The sequence below is a fragment of the Gobio gobio genome (genome assembly GCF_949357685.1).
Source record: "Gobio gobio genome assembly, chromosome: 14".
NCBI classification, from domain to species: Eukaryota; Metazoa; Chordata; class Actinopteri; order Cypriniformes; family Gobionidae; genus Gobio; species Gobio gobio.
This window is the reverse complement of record NC_137107.1, coordinates 35,767,584-35,787,146: the sequence shown is the minus strand read 5'-3', so window position 1 is coordinate 35,787,146 and position 19,563 is coordinate 35,767,584. Positions and strand designations below refer to the sequence as shown.

Genomic DNA, 19,563 nt, shown 5'->3' with positions numbered 1-19,563 from the left:
TGCACCACATTTCTCATTCGTCTTGAAGCCACAGTTTATGGTGAAATCAATGTTCATCACATTAAAAAAATAAAATGAGTAGTATGTCAGGTAGTGAAAATCAATTTAGCAGCCAATTTACTTTGAAAGGCAACACATTACATTCTACAGACTTGACCTATTAATATTTAGATGTGGCATGTTCAAGTTAGATTCTTTAATGATTAAGGGGTCATGCAAAATGGGAGGGGAAGACACGTGAAAGGGTGGAAGGACATGTTATATATGAGTGATCTCAACAGGAAGCTCTTGCTTCCTATAAGACAGTCCTTTCGTAAATCTCTCCATCATTAGGTGACAGCACAGACCTCCACCAAACCTCCACATCACTTTGTTTCTCAAGGGACACGACAGTTGTGGTCTTCCCCACAAGCCACGTTCCTCAAAGACACAGGTATGAATTCTGCTAATCCTTTGATCTTTTTCTTAAGATCATCTGCGTTTTTACATACATGCATTTGTCTTTTACCTTCTTTTTATACTTTCTCTTACATTACAGAAAAGCATCATCTTAGCACTGTAAAGTCTTTTGTTCTCCTTTGCTGGATGAAATGTGATGCAGCATCCTTTACTATCCAAATACATATTTATGAAAAATTAAATGAGAGTAAAAAAATATTTGAATTATATATGATAGGAATATATAAATATATGAAGGCGCACTTATTTTTTGCAGCATTACACAAAATGCAAAGGCTTTCGGTTATGCCATTAGAAGAACAATATTTGAAGTCAGTCATTATTAATTTATTAATTTGTGTAAGTGTCTAATGACAGGGGAATGATCAAGGTAAAGCAGGAAGTATTTGGCTGGTCATGTGACCTTAAAACAGCCGCCCATATGAGGCAACCTGCTTGATAAAAATGAATTCGCTTTCAGGGGAAAAAAGTGTTGTTACTATTAAATAATACTAAAACAACATATTACAAATATTTTGGTAATTCAAATAAATAATGAAATAAAATATTAAATAAAAAACTTGGCAACTAACTAATTTCAAAAACTGAAACAAAAATAAAATCAAAGCTAAATAAGCAATTTTTTTTTTTTAAACGAATTAAAATAACAAAAGCACACAGAATAATTCAACCTTAAAATAAAAGATAAAAATAAAAGTTGTATAAATAAATACTATATTAGTGTATACATACTATTAAAATAACACTGGTTCAAGCACTTTTGATTTCTTTATGCTTTAAACTATTTATTTTTTTCTGTTCAAAACATTGGCAAAAGATATTGGCTGCGTCCGAAATGGCATACTCTCTTGAGTAGGTATTATTTTGAAGTAATTACTTCACAACCTCTAAAAAATCTTCTAATCTATATAGCTAGTATGAATGTAATCTATATATACTGCATTCACCATGCTGTCATTATCATGAGCTCTATCAGCGTCCCGTAGCCTCATGTGTTAGAAAAGTGTCCATCGTATGCACACTTCAGAATCTCGCAGGAAGTAGTATGTCATCCGGGTCCTTTTTGCCTACTCTTTTATGAGTACTGTGAATTTGGATATATTTCTTATGTCAAATATTGTTTTTTGCCTCCTATAGGCTATAGTAGGGAAGCAGCTCACTGCTTTGATATTTTAGCTTCCATACAAATAGTACCTATCACTATTTGTACTTAGATACTATTTTTTGCTATTTATATTTGTTTGCTACCTGGTGCAAACAGTGTCCACTTTTTACACTCTGTGTAAATAGCAAACCTTTTTAACAATGAGTATTAATATTCGCTGCCTATTTTTAATAAGTATATATTTTTTTCCCCTACAGATGCCACTTTAGTAGGCTTTTAGCAAAGAAAGAAAATGTGTTATGTCCTGAAGTCTTAAGTCTTAACAAGATAGAGATCCAGGGATTCTGGTTGAGTGAAGAGACACTCCCTCTACTGGTCACTCCGCTTGTCATCTTCAGGAAGGAAGAAAATGACATGGATCCTGACTTTGACAAAACCACAAGTGTAGACTAAGTTCTTGCATGACGCCCAACAAAAATATAACAAAACAACAAACTAACGCCCTGTTCTGCTACTTCCGCAGAACGCTTATGGGTTCCCGCATAATATGTATGGCAAAGTGGATAAAGAAGCATTTTCAACTCCCCAAGACTCTCCTTGTTTTATTTGTGGCCATCAGCTTCATCTACAGTTGGATGTTAATAGCTGATGAACAACATCTCAATGGCAGCAATGAGTCACTCACAAACAATATCACCATCCTGTTGTGGCACTGGCCGTTCCGCACCCGGTATAGCCTGACGGGGAACGTGTGTCTGAGGGACTACAGCATCTCTGGATGTGTGCTAGCGGACAATCGCACTCTCTATGAGACCGCCGATCTGGTAGTCTTTCATAACTTTGAGCTGAAGCTGCATAGAGAACGCCTTCCAGTGCATCTCCATCGGCCCACCAAACAGAGGTGGGTGTGGCTTTCGTTGGAAGCATCACAAAACAATGGCAACTTGTCGCCATACAACAACCTTTTCAACCTCACCATGTCATATCACCCTCATGCTGACATCACTGTTCCCTACGGGAAGCTGTTAAAGAGGAAGAAACCAGGTCTAGACTTTGTTATTCCAAAAAACAAGAGCTATGAAGCCTGCTGGGTGGTTAGTAACTACCAGAAACGGCATAAGAGGAGCGCAGTGTTCCAGGAGCTGAACAAGACCCTCAACGTGCAACTGTACGGCCGTTTTGCCAAAAAACCTCTACCAAACGAGGCCCTGCTCCCAACGATTTCCCGCTGTTATTTCTACCTAGCTTTTGAAAACACACAGTCTCCACACTATATCTCAGAAAAGCTGTGGAGAAACGCCTTCCAGGCCGGGACCGTGCCTGTGGTGCTGGGACCATCACGCAGAGACTATGAAGCCGTGGCGCCTTCGAAATCCTTCATCCATGTGGATGATTTTAAATCTATTAAGGCCCTGGCTGAGTATCTGAGAGGCCTAACTAAAGATCCAAAGAGATATAATGCATATTTTACCTGGCGACAAGACTATACAGTCAAACTATACACAGACTGGAGAGAGAGATTGTGCAATATCTGCCCCATAAACAAACAATTACCAAGTCAAAAGGTTTATGAGGATCTGAGCGCTTGGACAAAATGGTAAAGCAACAGGACACAGAACATGTTTTTGCGTTTAAAAACGTATGGTCTTCAGCGTTATTTTAAAAAAAGTTGAACTTGAGGTCTGCATTTTTAGGCTACTGTTGTTCGCGACACGCGAGCGCAACGGTCAAAGACGTCTTTTGTTTACATAGCAAAAATTCAAGACTAAAAGTGAAACTTGAGATCTGCGTTTTTAAAACAAACATTGATCGCAACACGCTGCAAAAGATGCAAGATGTGAGCACAAAGACGTCCATCTAGCGAATGTTTACATGTGGAAGTGGAAAGCAATAAATGCAAGATGCGGGGGGGACTGGAATAAAATATAGGCCTTAATAAAATATAAACAAGGTCCAGACTCTAGAGACCGATTTTAAAAGTTGCACTTCTTTTAACTTGAGGACTTTTTTTTAGAAAACAAAACGTGAACTCTCCAAAATGTCCTCGCTGCAGCGCGATGACATACTCATACTGCCTTAAATCAAGTGTGCTGCACAAGTCTTGAAAAGTGAAGGCAAAGCGTTTTGATCACCCTCAGGTGGCTGGATGCAATATAGTTCATAAACCCTGAACCTCTCCATGTAATCTAATGGGATGTGAGACAAACTAAACAACCAATATTTTTTTTTCACCAAAGATGGTTTCTGTCATTTTAGGTCGTTTTTATCACGTTGAGGAGATTGGAGCTTTAACTTTAATTTCTACATTTTCATTTTCTGCGGGGGTGTGGGCAGGGCCTGGATACGGCAGCTCCACTTCATGCCCACTACTGCACAAGCTCTGCCTCCAAGATGTCAGCGCCATATTGAGATATTGGCATAGTGGACGCATGCTTTTTATTTCCCAAACCTGTTTAGTGCAAACAGTTGATTCTAAAGATCTCATTACTCGTCAATCATGTGCTGATCGCCTACATAATGCTATAACAGACACATTAACCCTACATCCTAACCTTAAACTGGTTTGAGGGATAAAAAAAAAACACTTCCCCTGTCTGTCAGTGGCGTGCACAGACCTACGCTGTGGCAGGAAGTCGTGTTCCGCCTCAGGTAGAAATTTGTATTGCGTTCCAGGGCACTGCGGTTAAGATCGAAAAGGGCACTTTCACAAGCCCCCCTGCCTTTTATAAAGCCGTGTCATGTACAAAACGCTGAAAAAGCTGTGAGCGCAATGCTCAAAAGACGTCCATCTAGCACGTTTACATAGAAAAACAATGTAAAAACAGTACAGATGAAGACACAAACTAGTGAACTGAAAAGGTCAAAAGACCATTTTTAGAATGCAGCGCAATGGAATGTAAAAACTGGGTGATCTGAGGAAACAACCCCCGATGGGTCCATTCACATACTACAGATTTTGAACGTTTTAAAATGGGAAACAGCAGTGGAATGGGAAGGTCTTAAAACACTTTTTTTTAATAGTTGAATTTGAGTGCTGCATTTTTAAAAGGCTTTGTCATGCTTGCGATGCTAAGCAAGATGCAAGCACAATGGTGAATTACATCTAGCTGTATATAACAGCGGAAGTGCAAAAACATGTTCTGTGTGACTAGGTCCCAAATCTGTACATTACTGATCGAGGCAATTTTAGTAGTTCACAATGACAGCAACACTACTTATATATAAACCACAGTGTGTTGGAGTGCACCTGCATAAGACAGTTCTATTGGGGATCTCTGCTGATGATGCCATGGTACCAAATTGAAACCACAACTTGCACGCCCTGCTTCCTCTGCTGTCACATGCCTATATATCCTCTGCACAGGGATTCTCAAAGAATGGAACAAATGTTTGCAAGTTTTGGGGAAAATAATGCTAAATGCAAATTTAAATCAGTTTTAGTTTTTTTTTATAAAAAAAATAAATCCTTTGTTGTTGACAGAAACTGTATCCATTCAAGCTCTACGAAAAAAACAAAAATAATAAACATTGTCTACAAACCACAAATGTTTTCGTTTGCATTGAATTATTTGCTCAAGTTTCAATATTTTACTTTAAGGGCATTGGTGTAAAAAAATTAAAAAAAATTTAAAGTCAGTGCCGGAACAGCACTTGATATACAAAACAACTGGGTATACACGAAAAACGTTCTTTTGTAAGTCAATAAGAGACTATCAAGAGACAATAAAAAAAAGCAACAGTACCCAAAAGAAACTAGAAATGATGGTCAATGGAATTGGTTTAATCGCTACCCAGAAGATATTGTGTTGACTGAAGAGCAGAATTTCAATAAATTATCAGAAATGGTTCTCATTTACATTGCACAGGGATGAGCATGCATGATACAAACACCAAAAGATAAGGCACATGACCTCCACAGAGGCTTTCAAATTTCTTCTATAATTACCCTGATAAAAAGATATTACACAGAATTATTTTCAATAACTGGAGATGGGAGAGTGCAAGTATTTAGAGTGAAAGAACAGTGACTGATGTTCTTTGTGGACCATCTGAAAAAGGTCTCCTCCAAATTGTAATCAAGAAAAAAAAAGAAAAAATCCATCTCTTTAAAAATTAAGCAATCAGTCAAAATACGCGTTCATGAAGTCTTGAATTTGCTGCCCGTTCACATAGAAGAGAACTACAAAAGTATGGAGACATATGGAAATCACCAAATATTGAACAATAAAAAGACAAACATAAGTACATAAAAATCGATAGGAGCAAAAAGTCATAAAAACGACTATAAAAATCATCTGAACCTATGACTTCATGTGCAAACGCATTTCAAAGCACCCATTATACAAAGATCCATCAGGCTGCTAGTGTGCATGGTAAAGTCGAAACCAGACACTATACAATTAAGAGTGTCCAAAAGGCATGTACGGAAAGAACAAAAAACAGATGCAACGTTTACATAAAAATAAATCATATGACTGGTTTGATCCATAGCTTGGCTCTGAGAATATCTATAAAATCTTAGCGGGCATCTGTAGCTGGTTAGCTGGTGAGGTGACCCACCAGTCCAGGATGCAGAGCGTTTTTAAAGACGTCTGGTCGGTGGAGGGATTGCATGTATAGGGCAGGGGCTCCTCCGGGATGGGCTGGTCCAGGATAGCCTTGCCCTGGGAGGGCTGTGCCAACCATGTGGGGCGGAGGTGGTGGACTCTGCTCATAATACGCTTCGGCACATTCGTCATCATAGGGCAATGCTAGGCGTTTTCCCTTTTGTCTACGGTTGCAGAACCACACACGTACTACCTAAAGAAAAAAAAAGAAAAAAAAAATTCAAGTCAAATGGGTTTTAGAAGCACTGACTAAATACGAAGGGTCCTTTGAGGCATGCTTACATCTCTCTCCAGGCCTAGGTCGTCAGATATGTGTGTGATCTCTAGAGTATTGGGTTTGGGGCACTTCACAAAATACGACTCCAGAGCAGAACGGACCGTGCCTTCCAAACTGGTTCTCCGCTTTCTTTTTCTTGTGTCAACAAACACCCGTTCAATTTTGTACATCTGGAAGATATATTTTTTTAAAAAGGCCATGAGACACAGAATAAACATGCATCACTGCATTGAAAGTAGGGCTGGGCCAATAAACGATATATCAAAATCGCGATAAAATTAATGTTGATTACGATGATAAGCTCTAGAAATTTTTTACTCGATATGGATTACTCTAACACCCAATCACACAGCAGAAATAAACGCCACAACAGCCAGTCTGTGAGCAGCTGTTAACTTGCACATCAAAAGTACACGCTCTACTGGCAAAGAAAACTCGACACGAGAAGGGAAAAAAGGAGTGGAATCGGCGACGAACGTTAAATCAAAAGTGAAACTAGCCTTGAGTTATCCAAAGACGACGAATTTGTTGATAAAAGGTAGCACGAATTGTTACTCATTTGAATCGCATCACTATGGAAAGCCAAGAGGGCCAAAAACACGTGAATTTTAATTCGTATTTAACAAGTGAAATACACGTTAAAAATTTGTTTGAACAGGTCAATGTCATTGGCTGCTGAAGACTTTATTCTAACCATTTCTGTGAGTTTAACATGCTATAGATCAGCTTATTCAGCCTATTTGGTCCTTTTTTGATTTTAAACAAAATAAATTGCTTTAATACCTTAGCACAGTAGAATAATTCTGCTGTCAGGAAAGCCAAATAAAGTTCATACCTGTCCTGACCTGAGCACAAACTCTCATTCTAACCCTGAAAGTCTAAAATACCATGTTTAAATACTTTTTGAAAAATATTAAAAAGTAAAAATAAATTGATGATATTGATTACAATGGTCTATCATAAACCTGCATTGATTGCTTACCTCCACTGTAACTGATTTCCCCACACAAATGTTTATGCTTTGATGTTAAAGCTAGAAATGTCCACTAATGGGTTTATGAAAAGGCATGTTTAAGAAAAGGCAGTTTAAGATAAGGCTTTATTTTTTAAATATTTCAGCAATTTTATCTACATGTTTTTATAAAGCTGCAAATTAAATAGGCTTACTTTATTTCTATAGGCTTTACAAAACTAAAAAAAAATTTTTTTTTATATATATATATATATATATATATATATATATATATATATATATATATATAAAAATACGCTGAATAAGCTGATCTATAGCATGTTAAATGGTGGTAGCCTAGTCCAGAGGTTCCCAACCACGTTTCTGGAGGACCCCCAACAGTGCACATTTTGCTTGTCTCCTCAATCAAACACACCTGATTCAGGTCACCAGCTCATTAGTAGCTACTCCTAGACCTGATGTGGGTGTGTCAGACAAAGGACACATCCAAAATGTGCACTTTTGGGGGTCCTCCAGGAACGTGGTTGGGAACCACGGGCCTAGTCTATGAATGGTACACCCGCCAAGGACATTGACCCGTTCAAACAAATTTTTAACGTGCATGTCACACACATTTTACGTGTTAAATACACATCAAATACAAGCAAAATATGCACGGATTTGTCACGAGCACACAACACGTATTTAACGCATTAAATACACGTGAAATACATGTTAAATTCACGTTTTGGGCCCTCTTGGCTTTCCATAGCGTTTCTCCCATTTGTCAGCGCTGTTCCATCTGGCTTTAAACTAGTTTAAATATCTGTTTTTGGCTGAATGCACACGCTGATAACTGATAATAACTCAAGGCTAGTTTCACGTTTGTCACCGATTCCACTCATTTTTTCTTTCGTGTCAAGTACACATGCATATAGGCTACTAAATGTTTTTCACACAAATACCATAGAAACCATATAGCCTAGATACATTGTACCATGGTAGTGAAGATCTATGAGTGTTTACTATTATGATACTATGGAAGACAAATGGTTAATTTTAATAAAACTCAGTCATAATATTTAAATTTTACCATGTAAAAATGAGGTTGTTACAATTTTTACAGATGTCCGTGTTTTTGTTGATGAACAAATCTGCATCCTCCTAACTCAAGCTACTACTGTCAAATGTGCATTTCTAAGACAAAACATGTAATATTAATACTGCAGCTGAAGGTAAATGCCAAAGTCAGGCCACACAAACCGGTTTCATGACTGGAAACAATATCACCTGTTAGCACACGCAGAAACCAAGACATTCATTTTTTCTATTAAGAAATTTAAGGTAAAAGGACTGTAAAAGTGTAAGGAATTCAAAAACGTGAAGTGTTTGTCATATCCTGACAATAAAGAGTAGTTTAAAACTACAAGCATCAGTCTGGTTTCTATAACTTTCACTTAGGAGCATAAATCTGACTTTAAATTTGAAATAAATTTTACATTTATCGTAATTACTGGTATCTGATATGAAACGATTTCATTGAGATCATTTTTTGGCCATATCGCCCAGCCCTAATAAAAGGTAAAATTTGTTTGTGCAATAACATGTAAAACTTGCAATATTATTACCTAGGTTGATATTCTACAGTCCTGGACTATTTTTCTTAGCGGAAGCTTAGAGTCAATGTCCTAGTCAGAAAGTTGACTAGTCAACATTGTCTATTGGCCATGAATTTATTTCATACACAGCCACATACAGCTGCCGGTCAACGTTGCAAAACCTTATGGTTGCAATCTAACTAAAGTATCAACAGATCTTTTCTTCCGCATTGTGGCATTTGAGCATGAGGATTATCGAAAGAAGAAAAAAAGTAGGGCGGGACTTGGTCCAATTCATCAGTTGATTGGACAGAGGCAGATCTTAAAGAATTAGTTGACTTTAAAATGAAAATCCTGATAATTTACTCACACCCCCCCCCCCCCCCCCCCCCCCATCTCATCCAAGATGTTCATGTCTTTCTTCAGTCGAAAAGAAATTAAGTTTGAAGAAAACATTCCAGGATTTCTCCATATAAATGCATTTCAATGGCAACCAACGGGTTCAAGGTCCAAATCAATGCAGTTTCGAAGGGCTTCAGAGGCTCTGCACGATCCCGGACGAGGAATAGGGCCTTATCTAGTGAAATGATCAGTCATTTTTAACCACGAATGCTCAACTTCAGTGTTGTGATTCTTCACGCCGTATGACATCAAGCCGGAAAGATCACACGTGACATAGTTGGAAGTACTGACCCAGTGCCAAAAAACTCCAGCTCATGTTCTCCTCCAACTTCAAAATCATCCAACATTGTTGTTTTACCTTTATTTTTTATAAATGGCGTTTGATTTAGTCTTTGCACAGTCGTTTTAACACTGTTTCAGTACTTCCACGTACATCACGTGTGACCTTTCCGGAGTGATGACGTCATACACCGTGAAGAATCACAACACTGAAATAGAGCATTCGTGACAATTTTTTTATTTTTTCTTATATAATTTTGCTAGATAAGACCCCATTTCTCAGATGGGATTGTGCAGAGCCTCTGACACCCTTTGAAACTGCATTGATTTGGACCTTCAAACCGTTGGTTGCCATTGAAATGCATTAAATGGGGAAATATCCTGGAATATTTTCCTCAAACTTAATTTCTTTACGACTGAAGACAGACAAACATCTCGGATGACATGTGGGTGAGTAAATTATCAGGAAATTATCATTTTAAAGTGAACTAATCCTTTAATGCAAGTCCAGCATACACCAGAGAAGCCAGTCAAAGTTAAGTTATAAAGGATAATTCATTCACAATAAGATCAATAACCGCTTTAGAAAACAGACTGAGAACACAATATAACCGCTAATTTTGATTTTTAAAAAATCATAATTAAAAGAGGCTGTATGAAGTCATGCGACAATGTAGCACGCTGTGGCGCCACCTTGGAATTATGAATTAAGGTTCTATCTGCACTTGGAGCAGTTTTGAGATTGAGCTTTCAAGTTTCTGCATTCCATTCCACTTTTTAGATAGAACCTCTTTGTGTTCTGAATAAAAAGCCCCTAAATGTAGGCTAAACAACAACAAAAACATCAAGTAATGTAAATAAGTTGTCTCAGAATAAGAATAACTCAATTTTGAGTAAAGTCAGATAGAACCTTATAATTCCAAGGTGTGCAGTTACATTGTAAACTATAGGCTACTATTATGAATAATACAGCCTACCAAAAACGCCACGCTAGTATTCTAGCCTTTTCCAAACATAGCCCGCGTGTTGTAGACAGGTGACCGATGTAAACTACCCTCAAGTTCAGTGACATTATAGTCGGCTTTGAGCGCCCCTAGTGTAAATGTAGTGTACTTACATCCTGAGGGTTTTCGGAATTCTCGGCCTCATTCAACCACCTCTGTAGCAGCGGCTTCAGTTTACACATGTTCTTGAAGCTAAGTTGGAGAGCCTCAAATCGGCAGATAGTGGTCTGACTGAACATTTTGCCTAGACAGAAGTACAACTGTTAAATCCAACATTTTCACATACATTTCTTTATTTAGAGACCGTAACACTCACCATACAAGTTTCCAAGCGCGAGTCCCACGTCTGCCTGCGTGAAACCCAGAGTGATGCGTTTGTGTTTGAGCTCTTTAGCAAACTGCTCCAAGTCTTCTGTGGTCAGGTTCTCCTAAAATTTGTTTTTAAAAACAAAACAATCAAGTTATATTCTCAAGCAACAATGGTATATGTAAAAATCTAACTAATTAAAATAAAAAAACCTCACCTCCTCCTCAGAATCACTGCAGCCTCCACTGGAGGAGCCGCTGCTCCTGGCTGCGCCTTGCGCCTGACCCGAAGGGATGTTTGGCGCGGAGCCTCCGTTGAAAAATCCCGGGCTTCCGAACCCATTTCCGGGTGGAGATGGAGACAGAGAGGGAGATGATGCAGAGGGAGTCGGGGGAGCTTGAGAAATATTAGCGGGGGTCGTGATGTGAGACAGTCCAGGCCAAAACGAAGGGTTCCAGGGCGTGTAATAATTCACCCCGGTGGGCACGGATGATGTCCCGGCAGTGAGATGATATTGTGACGGCGGCTTGTTTTCTTCATTGGCGTATTCATCAACATCTTTCTCGGTTTTTACCTCAGATGGCATCTTGATTTGTTCCCTTGTTTCAGCGATAGGCGGGCTGATGTTTGATGGTTGGGTGGCTGCCGTGGCCCCGGCCACCTGCCCGGTGAACTCGGGGGCAGCAAACGTGTACCAGTGTTTGTGTTGCGCAAAATCACTGACTTGCAAATCGTTCGTTTTAAAATCGCCAGAAAATGGGAAGAAGGTTTGGTGTGTCGCAGGGCTGATTCCGTTGAAATGAGCTTTGTTAAAAAGCAGGCTTGGATCCTGAAGCATGCCGTGCGTAAACTGCAAGGACGCACCGCCAAGTCCATCCAGGCCCGGGGCTTGAGAATACATGGCCCTGTTGATCTCGTAGGATCTGCAGTCTGCTCCCGTCGGGCTCTGCGCTCTCTCCGTCATCTTCACACAAAAAAAGTTATTTAGATTTCAAACAAGAACGTTGAGTCTGCAGGTTTGATAATCAATAATCGGCGATCAGTAGCTCCATGCCAGGATGTTCTTGTAAAAATGAGCAAATCAAAGAAGACCTCTAAGCCTCAGATTGTGCGTCCCAACACCAGCCTGTGCTGAAACGTGTGAAGTTCTTGTGTGAATGCCATCAATTAGGCCTTAGAATGAGCTAGTAACTCTCCAACTCTTCCCAATCTCAACTCTGATCCTGTCCCACACAGGTTTTCCTAATCAATCGGAGTTGGAGGCTGGGGTCTTAACCATCTCCTCTCCTATTGGTCACCGGAGACAATAAGCCACAGCTGACTTTGTGAATGAACTTGGTTTTCTCATTGGGTGAGGACATGTTTGGGAAAGTGAGGTGTAGATAGTTATAAATGCATTTTCAAAAGTGCACAAACTATAAATAAATAGAAATTTTAACTTCATTCAAATCTTAAATGTATCTATACAATGAAATCCATCTGTCATTTTGTTTTGAAGTAGCCGAACATCCAGTAACATTAGCTACATCTCTTATGCGTGTTGACAATTTACAATGCAAAATAGGACTATATTCATGTGTTTTATATTCATGCCACATTAAGCAAACTTTGTTTCAGTAATATGCACTTAATGAGTTGTTCTTGATAACGCAAATCTTAACATCCGTGGGAAAATCCACTTTATTGTGCACAAAGTGAACGGCAAGTTTTATGTGGTAGGCCTATTTTTAGGCTAATTATAGGCTACATGGATCATAAAACTGTACAATCAATAAAAATGCATTCACATGTATTATGTCTGTTCTATTTGGTCAAGACAGATAAATAAAAGGTGAAATGTTTGTCTGTTGCTGATAAGCAATTGGATTACAAGCGTCATATCTCCCACCTTCACGCTGCTTGTCGAACCACAGATAAAAGTCGTTTATACAAGGGTATTTAAACAAAAAAGTGATGTGGAATACTGTCATTTTAGTTCAGTTTTAATTTTATCCCATAAGAAATTAACTAAAAAAATCTAATCATTATCAGATGCTTAACAAAACAATAGTGCTATTTAAATGAGGGATATATATATATATATATATATATATATATATATATATATATATATATATATATATATATATATATATATATATAGGCTATATATATATATATATCCCTCATTTAAATAGCCCTATTGTCTTGTTTTATTAAAAAAATTATATATAATATAATATAGCCTATATATATATATATATATTTTTTTTTTCTATATGCTGTCTTAATAAAAAAAATTAAGACAGCAATCAATGAACTCATAATGCAAAAATATATAGGCTAAAATGTAGGCTAGTGCACGTCTCAGATCATGGTGCGAAATCAAAAGATTATGAAATGTGATCTTATCCCATCTCACTTCTCATTTTCATCATTAACCCTTTCAAAAATATACATACATTAAAACATGTTTTCTCCTTGATTTTAACACATTTTTAGAAATGTATTTTATAACCTACTATAGTTAGCCTAGATGTTAGAAGATAGCTATAAATCAGAAAAGGCTTCTTTATTCGATCTATTCAATCAAAGTAGAATTTATCGGATTTTATTTAGCCTATTAGGCTAATTTATTAAAAGTTTAGTCTGAGTGCGCGACGAACCTAAAAATTAGAAACATTGATTAAAACGTCACGGTAAAACATTTTAAAGATAGGTAGGCCTATATTGTAGCCTAATATATAGCCTACAACTACAATGTTTTCTTAATATTATATAGGCCTATAACTTATATATGATTATATATTAAATACAATTAATATATAAATATATTATATTTGAAATTGCCTATAGGCTATATTTATATAGGCTATGTCTAACAGTAGCGCAAACTTCGTTCACGCACTTAAAGAATAATATCGAGCTTGCTTTTTGTTTCATTAAACGTTGTTTACAGTTTGGAAAAGCTCTACAGAAGCATCGATACAGCTGTGCACCCCCGACCGAGCCGATCGGTGCAGATTGCGGCAGGAAGACGCGCCGCAGGAAAGTGGATGGGGGAGGCATTGTGCCAGAAGAGCCCGAGGCCCCCCGCCGCTTCCAGATCCAGAGTTGCGATGGCCGGCCATTAGCTGCCTTTCAGCACTGAACAATAAGTCTCAGCCCTTTGATTCTTCCCCTACCCCCTCCTCTGAAACAAACAAAGTTTCAAAAACGTCGTCAAAGTTTCACCCACACACCCAAGTCTCTTTCCAGCATACACAAGCACACACACGCTTATTACAAGGTAGACCTATGTTAAAGCATGCACACATATAACTCTTTGATTCCCTGTCTAATCCCTCTGATGCTTCGCCACCCACCCAGGGCATCACACACACACTCCGGCACCATCGGTGCAAGCACAGCCAACACAACTCTACAACAATCAACCCCCTGCCTTCAAACACACTCTTGCAGACCAGGAGCTATGGGTCACAACTGAGCTGTCCATCTCTCCTGGTCACAAAGCCGAGGAAAGGACACACAGGAGGCCTCCGGGGCCAGTCAAAGCTTTTAAATGACATCAAACCACTGCTCCAGGCATTGTGCTGGCCCATGGACTTGGTGGGGATTGTTATGTAAAGTGCAGACAGAGGAGGAGAAAGTGGAAAGAGATGACACAGGCCGGCGGGGTGTGCAGCGAGGGACGGCGGAACCAGGATTAGGCCGCAAAACACTCCCGGGTGGCTCTGTTTGGCAGGCCGTGTCTATTTAGATGGCTTGTGTGCTGTGAAATTTATACTCGGCAAATCTTTTCTTAGAGAGATAACTTCATCAGAGTAAACATGAACTAAAGACAGGCATTTCATTGCACCGAGATGTTTGCGGTTGATATTAATATGATGAAAATCATCACCCCACCCTTGTTTACATCAGAAGGAGGCCACATCAGCCTTTTTAGAATCACACGTGTGGGTGAACAAAATGCTTTTGGGGCTAATAAAAGGGGCATATATTGAGGTTTGAAGATTGCAATCTGGAGGAAGGAAACACCAGAAAACCAAACAGACATGACGCTCTTACATGTGTCAATAAATACACATTTTTAAATCAAAATGTTTGTGAAATAAGCTAAATCAAATGACTGTTTTAAACCTCCCAGTTGCTTTCTGATCTCACGTATATGAAATGAGGTTATTATATAGAGAAACATGTTTGTTACTTGCAATAAAATAAACATTAACAGAAATAAAATATTTGATTTCAGCTGCTTACCAAAACCAGCATTTTACATTTTCATTTAGTTTCTTACTAAACGTACTAAATATACTAAAATTAAAGTTAAAACCTGATTTTTTTTATTTTCAGTTGTTGACTGTATTCTTTTGAATAATGATGACAGCAGCAATATCTAGATAAATATATTCTATGTTATACAATGTAGAATATTTTAAACAACATATGGTACAACATGCCAAGTCATACTCTAGAAACCATTTATCATTTTAATAGTTTCTTATTAATCTGACTTTATGTCTGGGGGGAAAAAGCTACAAATGTGGTCTTGTTATCAGTGAAGATGTTTTTAAAACTTAAAAAAAAAACCTGACCCAGAGTTTTAGTATCTGATAAACAGGTATGTGACCTCTCTTCCCTCTGCCCCATTCACTTATACAACCTGTCCGATGGCCTTTTGATTGCTCTTGACACCCTGCTGACGACTACTGCCTCTCTCCCCACATATCTTGATCAGGTGGCCTATGGCTGCCTTCCTCACCATTCATGGTTACAATGGCCTTTAATGGCTCTCCCCCCCATAGACACCTCAGTGAGGCTGGATCTGTGATGGGCTCCTCTGAACCACACCTTATGGGGCAGATAAGTGGCCCATCGCAGAAAAGAGCCGGTATTGGGGGGAGGTTGTGTCTGCTCTTGCCACGTTCTGTTTGGATGCTTGAGCTGGAGAGGACAAACATTTAATCTACAGTTTACTTTCAGAGAATGAGGGGTTTCAGCTCCAACCTAAAACAAACATGAATAGAAATGAAACCGACACGTTTCATTCATAATCATCAATGATTTGAGGTCAAACATACAATGAAAATCCTTGGTATCCATTCAATCCTACTTGATTTATGGAACAGTACATTTAATGCACAAATGTGACCCTGGACCATTATTATTATTAGTTATTACACTCTAAAAAAAAAAAAGGTTCTATATGGCACCAAAAATGGTTCTTGGCTAGTAATCATAGGGGAACATTTTTATGTGCTATAGAGGTTCTTCACCGGTTCTTTGACCAAGGTGCTATACCTCTGAAGAACCGCTGAAGAACCACTGAAGCACCAAAATTGATGCTATATAAAAAGGTTCCCCTATGATTACGAGCCAAGAACCATTTTTAGTGCCATATAGAACCTTTTTTTTTTTAGAGTGTATTATAAGTTGCACGGGTATATTTGTGGCAATAGCCAACAATACATTGTATGGGTCAAAATAATAGATTTTTCTGTTATGCCAAAAATCATTAGGATATTAAGTAAAGATCATGTTCCATGAAGATATTTTGTAAATTTCCTACCGTAAATACATAAAAAAATGTATTAGTAGTAGTAATATGCATTGCTAAGGACCTCATTTGGACAACTTTAAAGGTGATTTTCTCATTATTTAGATTTTTTTGCACCCTTAGATTCCAGATTTGCAAATAGTTGTATCTCGGCCAAATATTGTCCAATCCTAACAAACCATACATCAATTGAAAGCTTATTTATTCAGCTCAATTTAAAAAAATGACCCTTATGACTGGTTTTGTGGTCCAGGGTCACAAATGTAATGTAATTTGAGGGGAAGCTTTATATATACACAAAAAAAAAAACGGTTCTACATGGCACCAAATATGGTTCTTGGTTCGTAATCATAGGGGAACCTTTTTAAGTGCTATATAGCACCAATTTTGGTGGTTCAGTGGTTCTTCAGAGGTTCTTTGACTAAGGTGCTATATAGCACCGCTAACTGAGGTGCTATATAGCACCGCTACCATATACAGAACATGTTAAGATATGGTGCTATATAGCACCAAAAGTGGTTCCTCTATGATTACGACGAAGAACCATTTTTGGTGCCATATAGAACCTTTTTTTTTTTTTAGAGTGTACACAATACAAAAAGCCATTTACCTGAATAAATAAATGTATCAATTCTTTAATAACTAAAATGTGATTTGGATGCTCACTTGAAATATTTAATTTATATGCCATATACCATCGTAATCGTTTTGAATAACGTTCAATACAATACCACTCATAAGTTTGGAGTCAGTGTGATATTTTTTTGCGTGGAAGACATTTTTTAAATTTACATTTTTAAAACTTTTAAAAAAGTGACAGTAAATACATTTATAATGTAAAAAGGTTCTTTTTCACAGTTTTCACAAAAATATTAAGCATCACAACTGTTTTCGACATTGATAATTATAACTGTAAATAAAACCCCCCAGCAAATTGGCATATTAGAATGATTTCTGAAGGATCATGTGACACTGCAGACTGGAGTAATGATGCTGAAAATTCAGCTTTATTATCACAGGAATAGATTACTTTTTAAAAATATATTAAACTAGAAAACTGATATTTTAAATAGTAATAATATTTCACTATATTACTGCTTTTATTGTGTTTTTGATCAACCTTGATGAGCAAAAAAAAAAAAATCTTACCGACACCAAACTTTTGAATGGTAGTGCGTATGCATTATATTGCAAACAATTCAGTTAAAAATGTAAAAAAATAATAATTCAATTCTAATCCAAACAAGACAGTATAGTATCAGAACAGCAAATCTTGAATATAATATTCATCACAGCTGTGATGGTATGCAAGATTATGATGCCATTATCACCCATATGAGTCAATGAAATACAATATAGTAGATTTATTTAAGTTTATTTATTTATTTACACTAAAGTGGCTTGAGCACAGGAATCACAACAGCTCCGTTTCATTCGGACTAGTATTTCATTCCCTGACACAATCATTATATCATTAATAAAAATGAATTAGATTTTTACTGAGGGATACAAAGAAAACAAACAAACAAAAGAGACTTCATACTTCATTGAAAAACATACAGAGGAAAAATTACTAAAGTGACAAAAAAGAAACTTTGTTAATTAGGAAAAAAATAAAATAATATATTATTTTGTTTTAGATCAGCACTGATAAAGACGACCAAATTTTGACAATAAGAAAATAATATTCAGATAAGGAGAGACAAACAACAATCTGTGAGAGACCGCTGTGTATTTCTTATACAAAATAATAATAAGAGGTGCTTCTGGAGGCAGCTTTGCCCAAAAAGATGAACACTGCTTTAAAAATGACATCTAGCCAAAAGAGATGCTTATAAAGATTCCTAACGTGACCCTAAAGAGGAACGGTTTTAAAAAGTGGGAGACATAAAAAGCTAGTGAGAGAAAACCAACTCCAGACTTAAAGAATAAAGATGTAGTGTAAAGAAACCGCATTAAAAGGCCGGTTGAGTTTCCACTGAGAGTTCTTTCAGATTCAATATGTGCATCTGAGTACAAGAAACACTAACCACTGCTGTCTTTTACTTTATTTACCTTATAGTTCGTCTACATATCTCCACTTCTTCAGTATGTTTAGAGCTTGGGTATTTTTTCACTTTGTTCTGATGGGTCTGACGTCAGCTCAGATGTTCCAGGAAAAACAGAGTCATAGTTTTTTTCTTTCCATGTATGTATGGATGTCATCATTTGTATGTGGTACAACTTCACCCTATGGAGGAATGCTTTTAGGTGTGTTAGGCCTATTGTAAAAGTAAGCAGGGGTGTGTGTGTGTGTGTGTGTGTGTGTGTGCGCGTCCAGGTCACTTGTGATTTCTCTGGGAGTGTAAGGTGGAGTCGTCAAACAGCGGGTTTTTCACCTCCATCTCTCCAGTCTGCAGAGAATAAAAAACAGAAAATGGTGTCAAACATAGTAGTCATAATCGGACTAGGAATGCACCTCTGCGCCACATAGATGTGGCTTTTAAAGTGTGTGTGTGTGTGTGTGTGTGTGTACAGTTGCAAGAAGAAGTATGTGAACCACTTGCAGAATCTGTGAAAATGTGAATTATTTTAACTAAATAAAAGAGATACATGTTATTTTTTATTTAGTACTGCCCTGAATAAGATATTTTACATACATTTTTTTTTACATATAGTCCACAAGACAAAAAAATAGCTGAATTTATTAAAATAACCCTGTTCAAAAGTTTATGAACCATTTATTCTCAATACTGGCTGTTTTTTTGTTTTGTGACGGTTGTTCACGAGTCCCTTGTTTGTCCTTAGCAGTTAAACTGCCCAATGTTCTTCAGAAAAATCCTCCAGGTCCTGCAAATTATTCAATTTTCCAGCATCTTTTGCATATTTGAACCCTCTCCAGCAGGGACTGTATGATTTTAAGATCCACCTTTTCACACTGAAGACAATTGAGGGACTCAAACACAACTATTAAAAAAGGTTCAAACATTCACTGATGCTCCAGAAGGAAACACGACGCATTAAGAGCACAAAACAAAAAACAGCCGTGGATCATCCA

The 19,563-nt window shown here is 37.6% G+C and overlaps 3 protein-coding genes across 3 annotated transcripts in view; 1 reads left to right on the top strand and 2 right to left on the bottom strand.

Moving 5' to 3' along the window:
- Positions 1 to 290: 290 nt before the first annotated feature.
- On the top strand, positions 291 to 5,107 carry fut7 (fucosyltransferase 7 (alpha (1,3) fucosyltransferase)). The gene is made up of 2 exons (XM_079834958.1): positions 291 to 433; positions 1,822 to 5,107. The coding sequence occupies exon 2, from the start codon at positions 2,026 to 2,028 to the stop codon at positions 3,163 to 3,165; it is 1,140 nt and encodes a 379-aa protein (XP_079691084.1). The 5' UTR covers positions 291 to 433; positions 1,822 to 2,025; the 3' UTR covers positions 3,166 to 5,107.
- A 996-nt stretch (positions 5,108 to 6,103) lies between these two features.
- Positions 6,104 to 11,954, bottom strand: pou5f3 (POU domain, class 5, transcription factor 3; the record flags this gene model as incomplete). The annotated part of the gene is made up of 5 exons (XM_079835141.1): positions 6,104 to 6,364; positions 6,454 to 6,618; positions 10,797 to 10,927; positions 11,000 to 11,111; positions 11,208 to 11,954. 5 exons carry the CDS (start codon positions 11,952 to 11,954, stop codon positions 6,104 to 6,106), a joined length of 1,416 nt encoding a protein of 471 aa, XP_079691267.1.
- Positions 11,955 to 17,877: 5,923 nt separating this feature from the next.
- Positions 17,878 to 19,563, bottom strand: part of npdc1a (neural proliferation, differentiation and control, 1a) — a 32,222-nt gene continuing 30,536 nt past the window's right edge. Inside the window, exon 9 of the mRNA XM_079834846.1 lies at positions 17,878 to 18,919. Within this exon, the coding sequence (XP_079690972.1) occupies positions 18,848 to 18,919 (72 nt within the window). The 3' untranslated portion in view covers positions 17,878 to 18,847. The remainder of the gene's footprint in view (positions 18,920 to 19,563) is intronic.